The 24,374-nt window shown below is 37.9% G+C and overlaps 1 protein-coding gene across 1 annotated transcript; it reads left to right on the top strand.

The window, feature by feature from the left end:
• Nucleotides 1-3,295: 3,295 nt before the first annotated feature.
• On the top strand, nt 3,296-23,078 carry MAP9 (microtubule associated protein 9). The gene is made up of 11 exons (XM_051618288.1): nt 3,296-3,331; nt 4,571-4,667; nt 5,823-6,245; nt 9,800-9,873; nt 10,855-10,913; nt 11,452-11,599; nt 12,411-12,500; nt 13,192-13,353; nt 13,718-13,863; nt 14,580-14,712; nt 19,095-23,078. The coding sequence occupies exons 1-11, from the start codon at nt 3,296-3,298 to the stop codon at nt 19,215-19,217; spliced, it is 1,491 nt and encodes a 496-aa protein (XP_051474248.1). The 3' UTR covers nt 19,218-23,078.
• Nucleotides 23,079-24,374: the final 1,296 nt, after the last annotated feature.

Here is a 24,374-nt window from a genome sequence, read left to right as displayed (position 1 = left end):
AAAAATCACTTTCTACAGGACTGTATGTCAACGTGGGCATTTTGTCATGCCAGTAAGTCTCCTTTCAAATACAATTTTTGACTTTGGAAAAGAATACCAAGTCAAGCAGAATACTATTTCCCTACAGTAAGGGGATTCGTATATTTTGACTTACAATGACCTGTGGTATATGATGGCAGAAGTTTCAGTCTGCGTGTCATTTGTTCAGAGGAAATCCTGAATTCAATTCTACAAACTCTAGCCACACAAATACAATCAAGTGCTTCTGAAAGTTGTTCACAGAATCATAGAATGATTAAGGTTGCAAGGGGTCTTAAAGATCATCAGGTTCCAACCTCCCTGCTATGAACAGGGACACCTCACATGCTGCACAAAACCTCATCCAACCTGGCCTTAAACAACCTGGCATCCACAACCTCCCTCGGCAACCTACTTGAGCACTTTACTACCCTCATGGTGAAGAATTTCTTCCTGATGTCTAACCTAACTCTATCCTCTTTCTCCATTACCCCTTATACTATCACTGCCCTCCCTGACGAAAGCCCTCCCCAGTTTTCCTGCAGCCCCTTCAGGTGCTGGAAGGTGCTACAAGGTCTCCCTGGAGCCTTCTCTTCTCCAGGCTGAACAGACCCAACTCTCTCAGCTTGTCTTCACAGCAGAGGTGCTCCAACCCTTGGATCATCTTCGTGGCCCTCCTCTGGACCCTTGCCAACATACAGAACCATTCCAACATACGTGTCAGCTAGCCACCCGAGAAACTCCTCATACCTGACTGTGCTGCATGTAACGTCCTCTTGCAGATTGGGATTACATTGCATCATGATGCTTGATTTGAAAAGCTTCTTTTAAAGCTTCAGGGCATGGCAGAGATTAACATACATTTGGGCAGCAGGATTAAATGTTACCTCTTAATTTTTATTTTAGTCAAATCAATATCATTGTGGGGATTATCTGGAGTATTTTTCTCAATGCTCCATATATATTTGAGAGAGAAAGAGCAACTTCACCTTCAAATGTACATTTTCTTGTCTGATTCATACCTGTGGTATATTCACCAGTTATTAACTAAAAAGGAGATGTTATACTTATTTTCATACCATAAAATTTGCTTTTTGTCCCTGATAAACATCCATTGTTTTTTTTTTGTTTGGTTGGTTTTGTTTTTGTTTTTGTTTTTACATATATGCAAAGCTGTTACAAGCCCTTTATTTATACTCTGAGCCCTGCATTTATAGTTAGGCATAAATCCCATTTGCCTCAGTGGGTCTCAATGGGGATTTTTGATCAAGATAAGACTAGAAGATCCACATCCTACCAACTCAGTGCACTAAATAACAATACAGGTGATATGAGGCCTCATTGTCTGACTCATATAAATAATGCAGTAATTGAAAGCAAATCTTCCTTCTCTATAATGTATGCAAGGCTGGAATATTGATCCAAATGAAAAAAAAAAGTATTTCAAAACAACAACAACAACAATACATCAGTGGTAATGTAAAAGAAGCGAGAATAAAGTGGACATTAAAAACAAACAAGACAAAGAACCCAAAGAAAAACAAAACAACCAATTTTTAAATTTTAAAATATTTTGCTGCCACCTTCTGGAATTTAATAAAATGCACATCTCAGTTTGTAACATGGACATAATTTAGCTTCAGCAACAACTGCTAGCATTGTTACATACAAATAATACATACATTTCTTCATTTTTACTTTTTAAATTTTAAACAAGTGTGTCAAATTTCACCTTCCAACAAGAGATGGAATAGCACAGATTCAAATTTAAGGCTTTCAGATGTGAATAAAAGACAGGAAAAAAAATATTGTGAATCAAGCATAACTCTCAACAAATGCCATGAATAATCAGCAGATCAAGCATTGTTTGGTCATAAAGAAATACCGGTAGACAAAGCAAGGATCCACTCACAGTTAATACATACATATCAATTAATCATTCACAATTAGTTTTTCGTTTAAATCCAAGGTTAATTGTTAGAACTCATGGGCTCTTTCCCCCAGGTGTGTTGTGGCCTTTGTGAAACTACATAAATAAACAAGAGGCAAACAAGTCCTAAGGCTCTGTCCTATATAGTCTCTCCCAGATCCTGTCAGAGATATTTTCTTCTGCACAACATGAGAAAATTTAATGCATTTTTGGGAAGATTAATATATGCAAATATAACAGTAGTACAGAGAGCATGTCAGAAGATCTTTATCATCACTAAGACAACTGGAACACTAGTCTTATTTTAGAAACAGAGCAAACAGAAGCATTTAAACTGGATAAATAATAGAAATATCTGTATCTGTACATGGTCCTGAAGTCAACAGTTTTCTTTTGATTCATGAGATCCATATTCCCTGAGCATCCTGGGGTTTGGTCGCTTCCATCACAGCTCATGCAGGGGACAGATGAGCTCTAGGCTCTGCAGGGATATTTGCTGCTTGGCAAGGTGTCTGCTGAGCTGGGGGTTGGTGCTCAACCAGCTTTCAGGGAAAGAGAAGTCAGAGTACCAGGAGGTGCAAGCACAAGCTGATTTACTCCTAGGCCACTGTCATATCTTAATTATCACACAGATGCTATTAGATTATTTTTTTTTTCCAGAAAGCACTAAAATGAGTTTGTTCTTTATGGAAAGGGCTGTCTACGTCAGCACTTAAATTGCAAGTGGGAAGTTTGGGACAATCACCTGCCTGGAAAGGGTGGGGTTGATGAACCTGGGTCAGTCCTGTCTTCTGCTGCAAAGGCATGCGAGCGGCATACTTGTGTGCACGTGTGTGTGTGTGTGTATATATATATATATGGATATACCTATGTGTGTGTTATTTGTGTATATACATATATATGCGTGTGGGTTTGCATGTAAGTGTATATAGACACATATCTACACAAACACCCCTTGTGGGAAAAGGGATGTGGGTTCTGTGCAGGACACGGGCATGAATAACAACCCGCATCCACTCCAGAAGGCTTCTGCAAAGCAGAGGTGAAATCCGGCCTTGGCCCAGGTTGCTCAGGAGTGGCAGAAGGCCCCAGCTGGGACACAAACGTGTCCCTCCTCTCCTGTCCTCTCCGGGCTGTGCGTGTAGCTACGGAAAACGGAGGGTGCGGAGGCTCGGCGGGACGGGCGGGAGCTCAGCCGCGGGACAGCGCCCGCCGCCGCGCTCCCCGCACACGCGGCCCGGCGCCGCCTCCGCCCTCCCGCGGCCCCGCGGCGCCGGCGTTGCCGGGCGACGGGCGGGCGGGGCGGGAGCGGCGCTGCGGGCGGCCAGGCCGCGGCTCCGGGCCGCCATGGCGGGGGAAGGCGGCGGCGGGCGGGAGGAGCAGGTGAGCGGGGCGGCGGCAGGCGGCGGGCGGGGAGCGCTGCTGCGGGGCCGGGGCGCGGCGCCGAGGCCTTCCTCTGCCAGCGGGCACAAGGGGTTTGCTGCTAAAAGCAGGACTACGCAAAAAAGCCGATTGGCCAGCGCAGTGAAAACCGGGAAGCAGTTTTCCTTCTGTGTGGAAACTGGGTACAGATAGACGACCTGGGAAACAGGCACTCGAACACGCCAGACTTCCTGTTCCCGGTAGCCCTGCAGCCGCGGGGCTGGCCGGAGGACCAGCAGCGGCCAGCACAGGTGCCTGGGGGAGAGCGGGAGATCCTCAGACAAGCTGCTTTCCGGCCCGTAGGTTTGTGGCTCAAGGGTCTGCCAGGCTGGAGAGACTGCTGCGTTTCAGCGTGTAGTCTACAAGTAAGGCCGGTTGCTTTCAGAACCTGTCTAAGCGCTGTGTCTCCTGAATCCGAGAATCCAAAATACCGGCGCTGGCTTGTGTGAATTCCTCCCGTGTTTTGGACCTGGCACCTGCTTCAGGTTCTTGAACTGCAGCAGTTGGTGAGGAGGTAGTCTCTGCTCGCCATCTCTGTCACACATGTTGCAGTCTTGCTAGTAAAAACATAACAGTAGGGAAAAAGTTCTCATGTCTCCTATGAAGACAGACATGTAGTGAGAGGACGAGGGGTAGTGGATTAAAACTGGAAGAGGGGAGACTTAGACTAGACATCAGTAAGATATTATTTAGTGTGAAGGTGGTGAGACACTGGCACAGGTTGTCCAGAGAAGCTGTGGTTGCCCCCTCCCTGGAATTGTTCAGGGCCAGGTTGGATGAGGCTCTGAGCAACCTGATTTAGTGGGAGGTGTCCCTGCCCATGCAGGGGAGCTGGAACTAGGTGATCTTTAAGGTCCCTTCCAATTCAAGCCATTCTATGAATCTGTAATACGATTCTATGGTGGGACAAGGTCACTGTCGCTAAAAGTGGAAGAGATACCTGCAAGATACATTTCTTACGAAGAAGAAAGATAAATTAATCTATGGAGTTGTTTGGCTTTTTTAACACCATAAAAAACGGGGGAATGGTGATAGGGCAAAACCACTGTTTTACTTACCCTTCACAACAATTTTCAGTTAAACAGGCTAATCTCTGTTGCTCAGTTTTACTTATGTACGTCTAGGAGGGGGGAATCAGTGCTGAACTTGAAGAAGTGAATCTTCACTTTTGTGTAAAAGTTATTTGTGAAACCATTTCAGGATGAGCTACTAGAAGCAGTTGCTGCTCATGCAGTAAGGGAGCAAACAGCTGAATATTCAGACGACTTTGAGAGTGACGAAGATGGCATATTAAATGGTAAGAGAGAACTGAATATTTTTTCTCGTGTTTCTTCCCTTTCTTAACTCAGTACTTATAGGGAGTCTTTGTGAGTCAGTATGATTGAATGTTTCAAAATTTCATATTTGAACAAATTTTAATCACTTAGTCTTCCAAGATAGGAGCAGAATTTCCAGTGAAATCCATGGTGGTACCAACCTGCTGGACTAGATGCAGTACTATTTCCTGCAGTTGTGATGCCTGTATTGTCTACTCTACACCTGGATGAGACAGTAGCACACAGTATTGTGAATGAAAGTGGACATGGGCAGAGATAAAGCCATGTTTTTGTCCAGCTGTTTTCCTGATCTGGACAATCAGTGAAGGGCTGCAGGCCACACTGTATGCTTGCCTGGCAGTGTCGACAGACTAGGAAAAAATTTGATCTGGCTGTTTTTTTTGGGCCAGAGTGCATTTGATACTCGGTTATGTTTGTGTTTAGTGTAATGAGATGGACCAACGCCTCTTCTTCCTCCTGATATGGTGCGGCATACTAAGGAAAATATTAATCTTAAATAGCATTATGTATTTTTAAAAGGATTTTTCTGTGTCCTGTTTGTCAGTCACATCTGAAACATTTTAAAAGTTCGTGGGATGCTTTGATTTCCCTTTGCTGACAAGATACAGAAAAAAGCTTCTCCTACATTAAATATGTTATTCAACTATCGTGAAATTCTTTTGTCATCTTCCTTGGCCATTTGAATTTTGCAATTAAGTGCATTAAACAGGCTACAGGAAGAAAACTATATTTTTGTTAAATGTGAACTTTTAACATGGGAGCAGGTGTCTCCGTTGAGTATCTTCTAGTAGATTTCAGATGGGATAGAAGTGAAGGAGAGGATTCTAGTGACCAAATGTGCGTTGCTTTGTTGTTGACTTGCTTCCACTTCTTATGTGGAGACATAGTTTTTTAGAAAGCATTTAAATTGCATGAAAGATAAAAATTAATCGGTGAATATCTGAAGTATTTTTTTCAGATTGGGTCCATGTAAAGAGATGACAGGGAAGGAAGCAGAATAAGGATCTGGTTTGGTGGCTTTGCAGAGATCAGAGGTCCAAAAAGAGAAACTTTTAAATTATAGAATATTTTTTTCCACTTATCTCAAATATAACGTGATCATGTGCTATTTTCAGGTACTGGGGAAGAACTTAATGAAAGTAATTCAGGTGTTGAAAGCACTAAGAAATCAGTTGTTGAGAGTCCTCTCTCAGATGATGATACTTCTCAAAAAGCACCAGATTTGGAAAATGAAGCTGCTGATGACTTGACTTCATCCATTCTTGAAAAGAAGCTTCAGCAAATAATTCTCTTAGAAAGTGGAATTGTACAAGATGACGGAAAAGGTGGTGAAGAAGGTCTAGAAAATCAAAATGAGGATGATGACAGGAAAAATAATGAAGAGTGTTCACCTGCTGAAAAAGTACCATGTGATAATACTGGAAGTGACCACTGTAGTGACTTGCCTGTTGGTAAACTACTTGAAAAAATAAATCAAGAGGAAAACAGACCAATACCAAAGCCACGAATGCACAAAACAAGAAATGCTTCAGCATCAGGTGAAAAGAAAGTATTTGAATATTTTGGCTGCTACTTGCTTAGCCACATTACAGTATTTTTAAAGTGTTGTACTTTGGGTTATTTTCTGTGTTAAGTATCAGCTGCTTTGGCTTTCAGGGAATTTATTCAGTATTCTACTAAAAATATGTATTTTAATAACATCCAGCTGCCAGGGGGTAAACTGAACCAGTGTGGGCCAAGTAGCAGGAGGTTCCTATTTGCCTTTTCCTTTCAGGAGACAAAAAACAGCTTTGTGGGTACTTACAAGTCCAGCTCTCCATCAGTGCATGTCTGTGGAAATGTGGGAGCGTTACAGAGTTGCCTCCTCTGGGTGTGCATAGCACAGAAAGCCATAGTCACACAATGTCCACAGCATTCATGCAGCCTTTAATGGAAAAGTCCTTAAACTGCCATCCTTTCTCTGTGACCAGTGAAGTTGGACCACAGGATTTGCAAATCTGATGTTGAAGTCATGATGTTGTAACATAACAGTATCAGAAAATGAGCGGTAACCAAAACGTTTGTGAATGGTAGACTTAATATCACAAAGTTAAAATTTCAAATGATCTTTTACTTTGAAGACTCTGAACCACTTTGGATGTGTAGTCAAACACATAAAAAAAGGGAACTGTAATGTTTCATTTTAAGAGTAGCTAATTATTTTTAATATAACAAAGCAGAACTTGGAATTCTGCTAATAGGCTGTATATGCTTTTACAAATTAAAAATATAAAAAGACTTCATGTCACTGCATGGCAGTGTAGACAAATCAGGAACAGGTTTCTTAGATTTCCTAATCTGAGAAGAATTTGGTCTGTTTGATGTTGAAAGAAATGGAAGATTACAGCTTTGAAATTGGTAGAGCATAATCAGTGATACCAACTCTTTCTATCCACATGATGGCACCAAAGTTTTAGATATTTTAATGTTCAGCTATGCACTGCAGATGCCTCTCTTCCTTGGCCAGTATGCCTGTGCAGTGTTAGACAGGCAGAAAAAACTTGAAGCACTCCTTTTCTTCACGTGAATTTGAGTAGTACAGTGATACTAATGCATTGTCTTCAGTAGTTAACCACTGTAATTTTTCTTACATGAGATAAATTGATCTCTGTCCAACAGTAGAGGCGACTATCCAGAAATCCATCAGCTTCTTGTGCTTCTTTGATTTTTTTTGTGATTTACTGCATGGAAAAACTGTTGATGCACTTATAGGAATATTGTTGTGACCTCTTAGTTGTGTAAACTTCACGCTAATTATATAATTAGACTTTGCACAGTGGAGTGTGCTGGATGGGCATGGTAATTCTCCTATTTCTTGCAATAGATGTGTATGAACTGGGACTTAATATGACATGCTTCCATGAAAATGGGCAGAATTAGGTAAACATTTCTGTGTGGATCAGCATATGTGAAGAAAAAGGTGGGTAGAAAGCCATTGTATGGCTAGATCTTGTTACTGGCAGGGCAGGGCGGAGGAAAACATGATGATAGGGTTACTAAACAGGTGGAAGGTGATGAGCCAGAGTGTAGAGATCTCTAAGAAGTGGTTGCATGGTGGTTCTGCTGCCCGGTGACTGCCTAGGGGAGGGAACAGAGACATCACTGAAGAAGTTTGAAACACTGAAAGTCCTCCTCTTTGACTGTGTTTCTCATGATGTCTCATCCTACCCAGGGTTATTCTGTTCTGCACGATGCAAAGAGACGCAGCGTTCACACTTTGTATCTTCACTAGTACGTAACTGATCAAGCAGAATAGCAAAAAGTTCTTACAACAGTGCTAGATTAGATACATGCTCTCTTCTATGTTTATGAAAACTGTCTGGCTCTCTTAATTACAGATAAGCATGTGAGTGTAGTTTCAATATATACAGAGATAATAATAAATTTTTAAAAAACAAACAACTTTGAAGATTGTCTACATAGAAATTATACTAGAATATTTTAAAATTTCATTAAACTTCCCAAAACTCTTTATATAGCTATTTGTATATGGCCTCACTGTGTTATGAAAGCTGTGCTATTATCTAAATAACTCATTCAACTGAAAAAATTTAGTGGAATCTATCTCAACAGAATAGCATTCCAGACTAAAATGTCTGTAAGTAGATGTAACAGAAACTATAATATTTATTTTCAGCCGAGAATATCAACATTCTTTCATTAGATAGCTATTACAAAGCAGCACCTCAACCAAGAAGTATGTTGAGAAAAATATGGATTGTAAAACTTGTTTGGTATAGTTTCATGTTTTTGAACATCATTATTGAAGCAATATCTAAGGAGAGTTTGGATGGGGAAAAAGGGTATGAGCATCAGTGTGTTGGAATGGGTAGATTCTCCAAGTGCATGAAAAGGAAGAGATTGACAAAGGTGGTGTTGTCAGGAAGAGGACATAGAAACGACAATGATAGTGGAGTCTTCAGCCAAAGTGGAGGAAAAGGGATTTGAAAAGATTGTTTGAATGTTATTCTGGAGTATGCAGGTGAAAAAATTCCAAGCAGATGGATGATGAAATTTTTATAGCTTGCTCTGTCAAGAAAGATAGTACAGTAATAGTTCTTACAGGTTTTAGATGGCGTTTCTCAGCTAACCAGTTGAAGGTTAGTATTTTTTACCCATTTTGCAAACAAAGCCAAACTTACTTGGATGTGAAGTTCATGCTGCAGAGTCCTCACAGTCAGCAGTAAATGTTCTGTCGCCAGTGTCCTGTGCACTAAGTGCTGCAGCTGAATTAGAGTTGTACTGTTTCTGATGTCTATGTGAAGTAAAATATGAAAGCTTACATGTCAACAGAGGATAGCAAATGGTTCACATAATGTCAGAATTTTCCATGTCACCTCATGCTTACCTTCATCATTGTAAACCTAGGATAAATTTCTTAATTGCCTGCATTGATACTCCTTTCTTCAGGTGATTTGGAGTTGCTCTCTTACTCAGCACTTGCATGTCTTAAGATTTCCAACAGAAAATTGTTTAAGACTGTAATTTGGAATTTTTTTTGTCTGTGTCTGAATTGTTTTCAGATTTAGGTCTCTGCATTACTGGAAGTTCAGAGCTGATAAAAAATATTTTTAAAGTATTATTAATAAAGTGGGTTTTGTACATGACAATTTCACTGCTTAGGCATACATTTAAATTGAGGTGACATTTTGTTTAAATCCCCACGGCATTATTTCCCTTGTGTGTCCCACTCTCCTGAAAAACACAACAAAAGTAGTTTTTGTTACCCAATTTCTCATATAGAATTCATTAGTAGTTGGCTAGATGTCAGAAGAACTCTTGCTGTGATGGCAATGGCTCTTGGTTTTGGTTTCTGCACTAGAACCAATGTCAGCCTGAAGTTTTGCCTTTGTCGTGCTCTCAGATTCTGTGTTTGTTAAAGCTTCAGCTGCTACTCCAGCCTTACATCTAAATACAGGACAAGTGAATACTCTTTGTATTAATCCATATAATATGTTTCTGAAACAGATGTTTTCAGTACAGAAATAACAATACTTGGGAACAATTAAATTCTTGTTAATGTGTCCTCTCGATTTTTTTTTTCTCCCCTTAGATCGAGATCAGGAGATCAGCACCAGTGACTTGAACCTGGAGGACAACACTATAAAATCCTCTTCTGTAATGGAAGTAATTATGACCACAGTATATGAGAAAGAAACGAGATAAGTCAGAAATGACAGTTCAAATGAAATGGTGAAAACAGTGAAAGGGCAAATAGTAACTGATACAATACATGAGGTATCAGAGAATGGGTAGGCAAAGGATGCTTCAAAGGACTCAGTCAAGGTGTTACTCATTTGTTTTTACACCATTGTTTAGAACAGTGTCCTAGAAGCATGGTGAAAAGTTTTATAGAGTTACTGTTGGTACCTTGAATGTGTAGAACCCTGTTTGTAAAGCTGATAATTTTTCTCTGACTTCTAGAACTGACTCTCTTACACACTCTTTATAGTTTTTTTGAAGTTGTAGGTAATAACTTGTACACAAAACATTTAAAACAGATAAAAGTATTGAAATGTACATTTTTCCAATCTTTAGAAAATACCCTTATCCAAGTGAAAATGTAAAATCTCTGTTGTGAGGTTAGCTGAACTGAATGAATGGTGTGCGTTGGCAGAGGATGGAAGTGATGGTATGACTTGAATAATGCACTTCACGCCTTATCAGAAGAAATAAATTATGTAGGTGTATGTACTTGTTAAAGCGAAATGTTAAAAACTTATTTTAAAGGTGTTGATACAATAACAGGAAAACCCATTGCTCAGCTGGGTTCTTTTAATTTTTTTGTAAACTATAGACTATATTTTTACACAATACAAAGAAACGTTTCTAGGTGCCACTACAAAAAGATACAGACATTCTGAAAGTTTGTTTGGATTGTGGGGTTTTTCTAACTTTTTTACCCTGTACTCTTTCTGTATCAGAGTGGCTTTATTGCATGTTTTTCTAGCTTAATAGAATCACGGAGTTTCTCAACTTGAAAGGGATCTGTAAGGATCATTGAGTCAAACTCCCAACATTCTTGTTAGCTTGTAAAAATCTCTTTCATCTGATTTAATTCTGTTACTTGAGAGACAATAATTTTATCTTTTCCTCTGTGTTTTTTAGAAACTAAATGAAACAAAGGAGGAAGTTTTACAAAACACCACAGCTTCTTTATCTGACAGGTAAGAGAAAGATGCTGTGTAGCACTGTCTGCAGAGTGTAAGAAAGATGCGTGTAAGTGTCCTGGCAGTGCTGGTTCACTCTCATTTTCTGTCAGCATTGTCTTCACTGCTTGACAGCCTCTGGCCATCTGTGGAAAGCAGTTGACTGGATATGGCATGTTAGTATAACCCTTTATCAGGGTTAGATCAGACTCCAAGTCTTTTGCCAGTGTCTATGATGAGTGTGTGCTACTAGATCCACCAATGAATCCAATCCATTATGTCTTTACAGGTTCTAAGCTTTTTTGTAGATGGAGGTGTAAGGAAGTTTTATACTTTCTTGAGTTGCGTATGTTGAATAGTTGCCGGTTTGGCAGAAATACAACCCTCAAAAGATAACAGGCTTCTTCCTGCTTTCCCTTTTCCCTGTCCCCAGCCATGTGCATGCAAAAACAGGATCACTACCTTTTGGTATACTGAAATAAATGGAAAACAACTTAGTATTAGCTACAATAAACGGGAAGATTGTTAATAAGTTTGTGTCTTGGTATTTTCATAGGTCTCTGTCTTCTGTGCACATAAAGAAAAAGGCAAAACCTGTTTCATCTCAGTATTTGGGAACATTAAAGGTATTGGAGGATAAACACATGCGGAAGAGCAGTACAGAATTTGACAAAGCAGATAGTTTACGAGCAGCTGTTTTCCAGGTAAGTCTTAAAAATGAACAAATAAAAACCGGTGAAAACAACAAACAAACAAACAAACCAACAAAAACTATGCATATAAATATCCTATTGTAGGAGTCAACACCTTATTTTCTTGAAATCAGTATTTCTGAATTCTGTGATTCTATGAATATATTTCTTGCTTATGTTTACAGGTGCAATAATTATTTTGTTCTCTTGGCTATGCCTTATCATCAAATTATGAACTAGAAAGCTAGATGAGAGGGATATACCGTGGTTCATAATTTTTAGTGTCAGACTATTTTCAGACGCATATATTTTCCTTTATTTCTTGCACCTCTAAGCAGTGTACCAAATATATAGTTAAGCCTAGATATTGAAAATTGAAGCCTGATTCATAAGCCTTGAAAGTTTAACCCTGATTCTGCAAGTGGCTTGTAACACTATAGATTTCTTACTCTTCCCAGTAGGATTTTGTTCTCTTTAAATATGAGGATTTGCAAGAGGGACAATAAATGTAAATAATATTCCTATACAAGAAGTGATAAGAATCTTGATTGAGTTCTTCTTTTTTAAGATTTTGTTTTTAAAAGATCCTTAAGCTTTTTCATATTTTGTTGCTATTATTTTAGAACCTTAGACTTTTTTAATCACAATGTGTGTATGCCCGTAGTTTAGTCTTCCTATTTTTGTAGGACATGGAAGAATTAATAGTAATTTTGGTGGTCATTATATTGGTGCTGGTCTAGAAATATTTGGTTGTTTTAACAAAACTTTTTTAGTTAAAACTAAAAGTATAAAAGTCTTCTGGTGTTTCTGGTGTGTCTTACAGAATTGGTTGGAAAAGAAAAGGGTCTTTTTAATGGAATTAAAGAGAGCTGAAAAGAAGAAGGCTGAAAATTTAAGGAACGATGCTGAAAAGGTTTGTTTACATTCTTCTTTAAAAATAAGTCAAAAGACTATAATTATTTGAAGTATGTTTACTTGTACTTTCTGCCTGATTACATCACTGCTATTCTAAGGCATCTGGTTTTCTCTAAAGTGCATGAGGGGAGTTTAAACAGCAACTGGCTTGTCTCACTGTTATGGTTGCTGTGAAGGGTATGTGGCTGATGCTTCCCTACACATTTATGTAAGGTATGGTAAAAGTATGCTTCTTAGACTAATTTTCAAGTTTGTGTAAAAAGACCTTGGAAACCTGTACCCTTCAGGTGTTAAGTGTTAATTTGGCATCTGTTAGACAATGAGTTCACTCCCTATTTCAAGAGATGCATTTTATTTTGAATAGTATCATACACAATTCTTTGATTTGGCTTTTAAGTATTTAATGTTTTGCTTCTGATCAGCTAGCACATATTTCATATTCTTCTACATAAATTTTGCAGGAGTAGCCTGTCTCATTCAATTACGTTAACTTAAAATGAGCATAGAAAAAATGTCTCTATGCAGTTAAAATTAAATTTTGAGTATAGTTTGGAATGTTTTCTGCAAATCAGTTTCCATTTGTTTATTGTTTTGTCTAATCCTACATTTGACAATGAATTTAAAGCATATTATTTCAATTATAATTTCATATTTAAGTGTATTTAAATGTAGACTTAATTTCAATCCAGAAAGAAGCTTTTAAAAGACAGGAAGCAATTGCATCTTTTGAAGCCTGGAAGAAAAAGAAAGGAAGAGAAACAAAGACATTAAGTGAAAAAAAGAAGCTTGAGGAACTTAAGGAAAAGAAAGCAGCAGAACAGAATGAGGAGAAAACAGAAGCAGCACAGAAGGTGACGTGAAATATGTACATAAATGTGTATCAGATATGGTTTATGAGATTGTTGGGAATATTTTTGGTTAATCCAGCAAGAGGTGGAAACTAACTAGATTCTGAAATCTGAACACAGTTAATTTTTGAAGAAAGCTTATTTTAGCATTTGTTCTTTTGGAAGCATGTAATGTTTACATTTGAATACAAACAAAAATTTGTCCATATTTGGTTTATTAAGTGAATGTAAAATAAACTGCTGCTTGTAAATACTTTCACAATGAACTCTTACTGATTATAAAAGATAGTAATACAGAATAAGCAAGTGGAGTATTGACAAACAAGTTAGGGGGTAAGATTTCTAATGAATCTGTGTTTTTCTTTAGGCATTTGAAAAATGGAAAGAGAGAAAAGTGGAATACTTAAGAGAGCAAAGCAGAAAAGAAAAGCAGTCTGAAAGAATCAGAAAGAAGAAGGAGGAGGAACTGGTTGCAGAGAAGAAGAGACACAGCATGTCAGCAGTTGAAAAATGGTACTACACCACTGGGTTTAGGAATTCCATAGTTTCTCAAATCTTTGCTTATAAATGCGATAGGCCCTCTGTGAGTGCTTGATGTCCTTTTAATTGGGAGACAATGGCATTCTTGGGATGAGGCTCTTCATTCAAAATGGAGAAGAAGTATAGCTGTGAGAACAAGCTGTACATCCTCCAGTTTAGAAATTTAAATGCTTTCCTCCCTGAGTGGCTGCTAACTAAGCCCAGGCTGGGTTACTGCAACTGAGAAATAAGATTCGTTGTGTAGTACAGTATCTTATGTGGTTAGTCTCAGGCTTCATTACTAAGCCATAGGAAGGAAGGTGAATCTTTATCTCAAAGTTTTGTGAAAGAAAATGTATGAATGTGTGTTCAGAAGCAAATGACATGTGTCTGCTGGACAAATTGTTAGTTTTGCAAGCCAAGAGTTTTCACTGACCATGTACAACTTACTGTTCCTCACAGAAATCTTGAATCTATTTTTTTGTACGATACCAAATAAGGGAGAAAGTAGTAAAGAAAAGGTGATGCCATGATTAAGTTAATTTATGCCTTGGTGTTACAATATGTAAAGATGGACTTAGAAGATTTAAAATATATATTCTTCATGTTTATGTGTAAGGTACATCTTCTGACTCAATTTAATTGAATCAGTCACAGATCAGCTTTTAGTCCTACATTATGATGTCCTGTTCATCTCTTCCACTCTAAAGGAATGAAGAAAAGAAAGAATATATTAAACAGAAGAAAGCAGAAAAAACCCTAGAGAGAAGAAAGCAAGAAATAAAAGAGGCAGAGAAGGAAGAAAAAAATAAAAAAGCTCTGGAGGAATATGAAAAATGGCTGGTATGTTTGTTTGTTTGTTTTCTTCAATTTATCAGAACCAAAAAGATTAATGTAGGAATGAATGTGAACACTTCTGTATTTTGATGGTTGTGTTTTTTCATGCTGTTACGAGAGAGGCCAGATGATGGCAGCATTACTTAGCTAGCCTCTCAGTATTCTTGAGCAAATGATAAAATGCCGTGGGCTTGATATTTACCATGCATGGAAAATACATTCTTCCTATCTACATGTCACAGAGTTTTGAATTTCAAAGATAGTCTTTTTTTTTTGACATTCCGTGTCAGGAGCCACCATCTCTGAAGGGCCAACTCAACCACAACAGATAACCTGCAAAGCCAAGCAGCAACACCAACTCCAACAGTGAATGCATATGCATTCAAGGAAGCATTTAAAGTGGAGACTTGTATACTTTAAAATCTATAAAAGCCCTTGTGATGAGGTTTGGTATTATTTCCATTTACTAGGAAAGGTGGAGCTCTCATGCTTCCAATTATATTTTTCCTACAACATCTTACTTGAATCACAGTTGATAACCAGTAAACTACTCTAGTACTCTATTCCCAACAATAATGCAGGTTTGGGGTTTTTTTGCTACAGAAAGGCAAACTAGAAGAGAAATCACTAATATTCTTAGCATATATGGTTTTCTTAAATGTGTGTGAATCGCTAGTTAAAGAAAAAGCTGCATTTTTCATAATCACCCTGTGACACAGTCGTTCATCGTACTGATTCTCAAGGATTTCTTAGTTTGAGAGTGTTTTTATCTGTTGTCTCTCTTACGATTTCCGACATGCATCCTGCATGTATGGTGTCTGTTGTCATTTGTACCAATGGGATCTTGCAGCTCAGCTGACATTAAGTTCCTTACAGGGAATCATTTGTAGTGTCAATAGCTGCTTTTTTTTTTTCCCCCAGAGTCTCAAGTGAGCTGTTTTGTTTTGTTTTGTGGGGTGGAAGGGAATAGATGAGAACTGAAGCAGACAGATGTGAAGGTGTGGGACAGATTTTAAAAGATCACTCGTTCTTTACTTGGCTAACTCAGAAATACGTAGTTACATAAAAGAGCAAGAGTTTGTATGTTTTCCCTTCTCTGTTTTCAAACCTTTTTAGTCTTAGGTTTAAGTCTTTCAGGATCTTCTTTGATCTAGTCTGCTGTTGGAAGACCTTTGATTTCAGTAATAATCAGTAGGAGGTGTTTTCTCTGGTCCTGTTTGACAAGTGATTTCCAGCTCAGTTTTGTCAAATTATTAATGCCCAATCTTAGATAATTTCTTGGGTAGTCAATATTCTTGGGTCCCAAGGAAGGAAGTACTACACTTTGAGTAGTAGCTACTGCTCTGTTGCGACATGCTCCATTTACTGAGTGACCTCCATTAACGTAGCTGTACCAAGCATGAATGTTACCTCTCATTGTACGTTTGACTTCCTTGCTGTCTTGGACTGTGCATGAAGGTAAAAAAATTGTGCCTTTTTTTGGGGAATTAAATCTGCCACTTGGCAGAGGCTTCCAAAGTGTGTATAAATTCCTGAGATTAGCAGTTCACTTCAGTGAGATTATTAACATAAATTTTAGTATCTGGAGGAATGACCAGATCTAAATGGATGTACATGTGCCTATATGAGAGGAACAGTTTGAAAAATAAGCAGTTGTTGGAGGATGTGATAGGTACTGAATTGGTTGGCAGAGGTGCCTCTAAAATTATCTCATTTTCAGTGTCTGTGTACAAGTGTTGACTGATGGGTCTCATGCACAATTTTTAGTCTCTGAAATTGTGCTGGTTTTTGCTGTTAAGGCACCTGTATTCGAGAGAGCTTATCAAGCAACGGCTCTCTCATCATGTTGGGCCAGAAGCAGGACTTTGTCTAGTAATAGTAAAAATACACATCTTCAGTGAACGTGCAGGAGAGAAATGCCTGTAACATTGCCAGTGTATTATCAAGGGAACTAAGATGATACCTGCCTACAGGTAGGTAAATAGACATCAGATCTGAGAAGCCAGAAATGTTGAAGCCTTTTAAGTCTATTATTTCAAATAAGAGGGGGTTTATTTGAAAGGTAATAAAACAGGACCAATATAGCGGGAAGTATTATGATACGTTTTTATTTATATTCAGTAGGAAGAAACGTGTAAATTCATCCTCAACTTTTCTGTTGACCATAATGAATGAGGAAAACAGACACAAAAACCTTGTAGTTCTTCTAAAATATAAGAAACATTATTTTATGTTAATGTAAAATCTGTTACTTATACTTTTAGAGGTCATTGTGCAAATGTTTGATAACACAAGTGCATAAAGATTACTTTTTAAACATGAAAATAAATGCTTTCAAAAAGGCTATTAACACTTGTAAAATACTAATATAAAAAGGATAATCTTAAGTGGAGATACTTTAATGTTGCTGGTGAACTTGTCTCTTGCTACTCATTGAGCTCTCTTTAAGCCAGTCTGGATTTTATGCTTGATAAATCATCACTTTTTACTTAATACGCACTACTAGAGTCTGACACTTGTCATTGACATGCACCTATTCTCAGGAGAAGAATGTGGAGTTTATCCTTGGTTTGGGTTTTTCATTCATTAGTCTGTTGTGCAGCATGTATTCAGTAAAGAGTGCGTTATAGGCGTAATTATGCACATTTCTTTGTAACCCATGATTTCTCAAATAATTGCTATCACTACTACAGTAAGTCCAATTTTTAATGAGTTTTCAGTTACCTGTCCTGATGTCTCTTTGAATGTCAAATACAGATTCAGATTGTAAGACTTGTAGAATAAGATTAAATTTTTTGTAAAAATATATTGGCTGGATATGTGCAAATACTCCAAAACAGAAACATGAATCATGTATGTTTTCCATGATAGGGCACATTTTTCCCAAACTTATCCCTACTACTTGCACACATCTTGTAGTTTTTTTGGAAAAAAAACGCTGATAATGCAGACTCCTTTCCCCTTTGGGTACTAACCAATTCCATTTAAGAATTTCTGAAAAAATATCTTGAAGTTGTTCTAAAGACCCAAAGCCACTAGTTGTGTCCATCCAAGGAAGTTCTCTATGGAAGGAGAAAGAAGGCAAAAGTGTAGGATGACAGAGTCCAGATTTTAAAGTGCTACAAGCCCAGTTTGTCTCAATGACTCCATATGATCCAGAACAATACAGTTTGTACAGAGAGAGAAGGTTTTTTATTATACCAACTGTGATGAACTTTCATATAACTTGTTTCAGTAAAGGGCAATACTTCTCCATGCAACCCTTGTCTTGCTTTTAATCAGCTTTACCAGCAAAAACATGAAATAATGGTGTGTTTATTTAGTTTATTAGATCAGACATTCTCAGCCAAGTTGGATTGTCAGATTTATATTAATAAAGACCTAAAGGGCACAGATTAAGATAATATTGATAGTATTGATGTTTCAGTGCATGTTATGCTTTTTAATTTTTTTTTAATGTATTACATGTATACCTAGCATTAGTACAGTTTGACTGTATGTGTAAAAAAATTAGAAAGCTTACATGCAAGCTCCCTCTTTTACAGCAACATTTCTACTCCCATTTACCAACCTACTTCCTAGGCTGCAGTTAACCTCATTTCTCTTCTCACTTATGAATAACAGGCAGACATTACTAGGATCTTGGGAATTTGCAGGTTATGCAGTGTCGCTCAGAGGGACAAGATCATAGGTTATGTGAGAGTGCCAGTTATGGCTACTTTCAAGCAGCAGTACTTCCACTGCAATGCACTTCATACATGTGAAAATACGATATTTTCTTGGTGCTTCAAAATACTGGCTGATAAGCTGCAAAAAAATTGATACAGCTCTGAGGTTATTAAAACTGCATATCCACATTGCATCTTTACTACCAATGATGTGTGTGCCCATTGTTGGTCCGAGGAATGAAGCCATTCATTGTGTGCCAGAAAGCCAGCAGCTCAAGGACCTTTTATCCATCTGTGAAGTGGAGCACTGTAATTTATGCTCTGGTCCCTAATGTCAACCTTGGTTCCACCAAGAGAGAAACTACCTTAAGTCAGTAAGTGGTGTGCTCAGACATGCACCAAAAACTTGCAAATATGGTACGAGGAAAATTTGCCCTTATAAACAACTCTCCAGTGTACTAAATTGAAAATGAAGATGCACCCTTAGTTGTGACTGGATCCCTACCAGGGATCCACTGAGCTCCAAAAGCAAATCTCCATTGTATGTTTACTTTTCATTTTGCACAAGAAAGGTATAGTAATAATTGTAACTTTTCTGTTATTGGAATTGTTCTTTTGCTTAGTTTTTGGGGGATTTGGATGGGGTTTTTTGTTTTGTTTTAGGGGGGGTTTGTTTGTTTGTTTGTTTTTAATTTTTTTGACACATCTGTTTATTCTCAGGAAAACAAAGAGAGAAAAGAGCAGCTTGAGAAGAAGAAAAAGAAGTTGCAGGCAGTCCATGGGGATGAAGTGCCTTTTCCCTGGAGTCCACCTGGCAAAGTCACGTATTCAATGAATTACTGAGCAGTCTGTTGCCTTCTATGAGAAAAGGTGACCGAGAAAGTTGTGATGGGGGTAGTAATTATTTCGATAACAGCTGATCTTCACTGGTCCAATAGATGTTGCACCCTTTCTTTTTAGTTTCTTTTCTCTCTGGAATTTAAATAGATCAGTTATCCCTTCCCATTGCTTTAGAAAATGTACTGTTTTTTTCTAATTCCACATTTAACTTAGTTTTGCTTAGTCCTGTGTTACTTCGTTCTTTTTTTTTTGGTGAAAGTGTACATTCAGGTTACATAAAGCTTGCTTTTTTTACCCAATAAGTAGCAGAATGGTAATTTTTAAGTTACTAGGCCACACTGCTGGGGAGTTAAGCCTGGAAGAAATGCTTTATGATGGAGTGGAATGATAGGCAATGAAATTTTGGCTTTCTTGTGTTGATAGGAAGAAGACAAAAGGCTAAGTAGGGGGATGTCATTTTCATACACAAAAAGCTACAGAGAACATAGATTAATGTTACATTATTAAGTACATTAATGTTAATAGATTATGTTACATTATGAAATACAAAAATAGCTTTTAAAATAAAACTTTCCTGAAGCAAAAACAGGATTTAATGAGGCCAAAACCAGTCAGCCATATGATGGTACAGAAGAGTTAAACTGGAATCCATATAATGTAAAATGATTCAGGACTAAGTAAGACTAGAGCTGTTAATTCTATTTCAGGTCTTCATATACATCCCATACATTTCCTGGTTCCTACAGGAAGCAACAGCTTTAGAGGCATGTTTTGCATTTCACACAAAGTCTTACATAAAAACTGAAAGGGCAGAACATTGGTGCTCTTACGAGGCAACCTTAGACACTGAAAGTTATTATTTTGGAACTTAATTTAAGGGTTTCTTTGGTTGTTTTTACATAATCAAGTAAATCCTTCAAAAACATACTTCCATCTCTGCTAATGAGCTAGGTGCTGCAGTTAAATAACTAAAATTTCTCCTGTTTTTTTGTGGCTGTTTGCTACCCTATTTTGGAAGCAAGGGCAAGAGTATGTGTCCATGGAGATCTTCAAATCTCTTGTTTGCTTACTGTCTAAACTCAAGTTGTTACTTGTGTTTGTATTTTCTTACTTGAATTTTAATAATACTCCAGATGAGATTTGCTCCTCAAGCGTATATTCTTAAAAAAACTCCACAAAACCAACTTCACCAACCAAGAAGTAAAAAACTCTAGTCTTTAAATTATGTATGTATTTTCTCAAATGAGAATCTTGCTCCTATTTGGACTGACAGCCTTCTTGGGAAGTCAGAGGAGCATTTGAGAAGCAGACTTGCCCTTTTTGCTCGAGTCCTGTGCTGTTCATAAATTACTGAGATGCTCATTAATTCCGCATTTTGTGTAGCACTGCGGAATCTCCTCAAAAAAGGAAGACCATGAGGCTGGCAAGCAGATGAATTTCTTTGGTTTCCTGATGTTTCTTGCTTGTTTTGTAATATTTTAGTGAGACCCACTGAGGATTCAGAGGCATTTATTTTGGCCAGAACTGTTTACATTAGTGAATGCTGTACAGGTGAAATTGATTGCTGGTATGTATGTAAAAGAGCAATGACAAGGATATCTATTCTGTCTCATTGTTGAATATGGTCCTGTTCATTATTGTTAGTATGAACTCTACTTCTGTGAATTCCTAATTCAGACCTTTTGCAAAGTTTATTACAGAGGCAGGCCCTGGAAAGCAAAAAGATAAGGTATCTTTGTTAAAATAGTAGTTAGTGGTGTAGGGACCATCATTAACCTAATTTCTATCAATCAACAAGGGTAGGGAAGGCTTGTAAAACATACTGTATTTCTGTTGCATGTGATCTGTTGAAAATATCAAGAGGTATTTGCTAATCTTCAGAATAATGATGAGGTTCCACTAGTAGTTGTGCTGGATTCATGTACAAGCAAATCATCTGGCAGATGAAATTTGATCCATTGTGAGGCGTGGTTGGAGATTTGATATAACTCATAGGCTATGAAGTATTTTTATTGCAGGATTAGCTTTTACTATATTTCCTTCTATTTTACATGACAAATCTCAGCTTCCAGTGGCCTTTCATGTACCTTGTTCATGGTAGCCTTATTGTGTATTGTGGTTTTTGAGCAGCTCTGTGCAGGTCCTGTCTCTTGCTTTAATGTCTGTTTTTAACTCAACAGACAGTTGTTCTGGACCTGGCTGTTATTCTTTTGTTTGTTTCTAGCTGCCTATCACTGGGCTGCTCACCCAGAAATGTGGCTGAAACAGTTTTTGTTCCACTTAAGAGTCTGTAGAGAAGTTGGACTCTTAGGACACCTATCCTTTGGTCATATACAGTCTGCAGATAGTGCAAACTTGATATCTAACAGTGGACTTGCATTACAATAGTGACTTTTTTTACCTTCTGAGTCTCAGATTTATGCCAAGAGTCATCACTCAAATGCTGAGGTATGGCAGCATTCATACAGGCTCATACTAAGCTCATATTTTTTCATTTGGGAGGGAGACATCAGTCAAGAAGTGAAGAGGGCAGGAGAGAGGCTGGAGCTTTCAGGAGCACCCTGAGGCCTGCAGTGGGCTCTCGCCCCTGGAGTCTGGCAGTTTGTGTTTTTTCTTGTAGGCTCTCTTCAGAGTGGTACCCAACCCTGCAGTGTTGCAGTGCATTGCATTAGCACAGATGTTTCCAGTTTGGGAATCTTGCCTCGTAGGTTTTTTGCAGAGATCCTGCAAATCCAGACTTTCATCTGGCTTAAGCCAGCTTGTAGCACCAGTATTGCAGACAAGTGAATATGTGGATTTCATAAACTCTGGGTCTGGCTGTTAACTCATGGCAGGTCAGGCATTTTTTCCAGCAGAAGTGTTATCACAGTGATGGTATTGGCATCCAAAGAGACAGAACCCACTGGTGACAGAAACTTTGAAGCTGAGACGATTCATGGCCAGAGTAGCGTCAGTGGGCAACCTAGGAGGTAGGATGAAATTGCAGGTGTCAGCAGGAGAGACAGCAGAATTACAGCACAGACAGAATGCAACAGAACTGCCAACTCAAAATTCACCCATCCAAATTTAAGGAAAAAATACTTAACAAATACAGGCATTTGCACTGGAGCATTGATGTGCATTGTTGGTTCTCTAGGCTTCTAGCACTTGGAGCCTTTAATTCAGCTTGAATATGTTAAGAAACTATAGCTATAATATCATGGGGAGATGAAATATGTAGCAGACAGCAGAGTTTGCTGTATGACTGTCATGATCAGATCAGGAGAGTATGAGGCAAAGCAGCCTGGGGGAAACAAATCATCTGGATCTTTATTTTTGCGATGTCCAGCTAGAGCGAGGTGCCATTGCTGACAGGCCTGTTGTTTTGGAATGCAATTGAAAAGTATGGTAGAGGTAGTGGCACAGCTAGAAAAGGGTTTATCATGTGCCTGTGCCTAAACCAAATACTGCATCTTTATTGGCTTTAAGTTTTTAGATGACGGGATGGAAGAATTTTGACAGAAGAAGGAATTGGGAATATGTTGGTGACATATTTCAGAGGAGTGATATACCTAGCACTCAAATAATTTCACAGCTTTCCAATCAGAAAAACATGCTGAAGATCTGTAGATGTGGAAAAACAGATGATACAACTGTGGTTTTAACTTACATAATACGATTTTAGGAGCTTTGTCTAATTTTATGTTGTAGAAACTTGGATATGTTACAGCATGATCCAAGTGTAGAAAAAATAGAGCAGATAAATATAAATATATGTACTTTAATTTATAAAAAATGTATACGTATCTGTATAAATCCTGTTAATAAGTTTATTGATGACAGAGGGAAAATATTTTGTGTTTAATAAAATCTATTTTAGTATAATGTCCTGAGCTTTTTCATCAGATCCTAGGCTACAAATCTTTCTGTAAAGCTTTAACGCATGCAAATGAACTAGCACAAGCTTTTTTTTCATCTTTGTTAATGTGACAAGCAGACAGGGAACTGCATGCCACTGATGTCGGAGCTTCTGACACTGCAACTCTGTCCTTCAGTTCACTGCCACACACTTTTATTTGCTGCCACACCAATGCAAACAAACATTTAAGAAACGCAGGGGTTTCCAAGTAATAACCTAGAAGATGATCAACATCTCTCATTTTTAATGAATTATTTAATTCAGTCACCAAGTTGTTGAATTGGTGCACTAAAGGGGCAGGATGGTGATAAATAATTTTATATGCCAGCTCTGTCATTTCTGGGTAAGAAAGATCGGTTGGTGTTCTCAAGTCCCAGGTAACATGTAAGCGATGCTTTCAAAGGCCACCTTCAGATTGAACTGTCGGCTTTTAGAGAGCAATTTTAAAATTTTAATAATGTTTATTGGTTAGATTTTCCCCTGATGGATAAGAAAGTAATAGCAAAACTACTAGCTTGTTACTCAGCCTGGGGCATGAAGTCTGCTTATATTCACAGATTCCATGCAGACAGTTAAACTATGTTTTCAACATAGCAAATAATTTTAGCAAATACACTCAAAACCAAGTTTGAGTGCTAGTAGAAGCCCTTGGTATTGCAAGGTGTTTTCCTTTTTTACTACTATGTAATTTATGAATACTCTTTTATGCTTTTATTTCTGGGAAGATTCAGATGAGAACAGTTGAAAGTTTTTTCATTAAATCTCCAGTTAAATAAGTGAGACCTCCCATTAAAGGTTAGTAATTTTTCATTAATAGAAATATAAAATTAGTGTATGTTAATTTTTATTAAAGTTAGCTGGTATGTCCAGTTCTTGATGATAAAAAATGACAGGAGAATAACATGGTTTTCAAATGCCATTAGTGCTCAACAAGTGAAGTAGTATATTCCAGTGCCCAAGTAAAATACTAACAATAATACCCTGGTTGACCTGGATTTTACTTTGCACCTTTTAACATGGTGGACTACACTGGGGAGCCATCCTCATATGCTGCTTTCCAATTAAAAAAAATAAATTAGGAAAAACAGCAGGGAGAAAAATTAGAGGAAGGGAAAATCTTCAAGCTGTCCTCAGTCTGTTTCACTTTCTTGAGGAAACATCTGCAGAATCATAGAGAATAAAAGACATTTTGGAAAAAAAAAATAACTTTCATAGCTACCCTGAATTCCTGTATGTTTCTTAGCACTTGTAATATAGTGCTA

The sequence above is a fragment of the Apus apus genome, chromosome 4 (genome assembly GCF_020740795.1).
Source record: "Apus apus isolate bApuApu2 chromosome 4, bApuApu2.pri.cur, whole genome shotgun sequence".
NCBI lineage: Eukaryota > Metazoa > Chordata > Aves > Apodiformes > Apodidae > Apus > Apus apus.
Note: the sequence above shows the minus strand (reverse complement) of the source record. Positions and strands in the feature narration are given on the sequence as shown.

Excerpts from the sequence above, each read along its gene's own strand:
- MAP9 (XM_051618288.1), top strand. The coding sequence starts at position 3,296 with ATGGCGGGGGAAGGCGGCGGCGGGCGGGAGGAGCAG. Across the intron at positions 4,668-5,822 it reads CGAAGATGGCATATTAAATG|GTACTGGGGAAGAACTTAAT; the intron begins GTAAGAGAGAAC and ends TGCTATTTTCAG. Across the intron at positions 10,914-11,451 it reads ACAGCTTCTTTATCTGACAG|GTCTCTGTCTTCTGTGCACA; the intron begins GTAAGAGAAAGA and ends GTATTTTCATAG.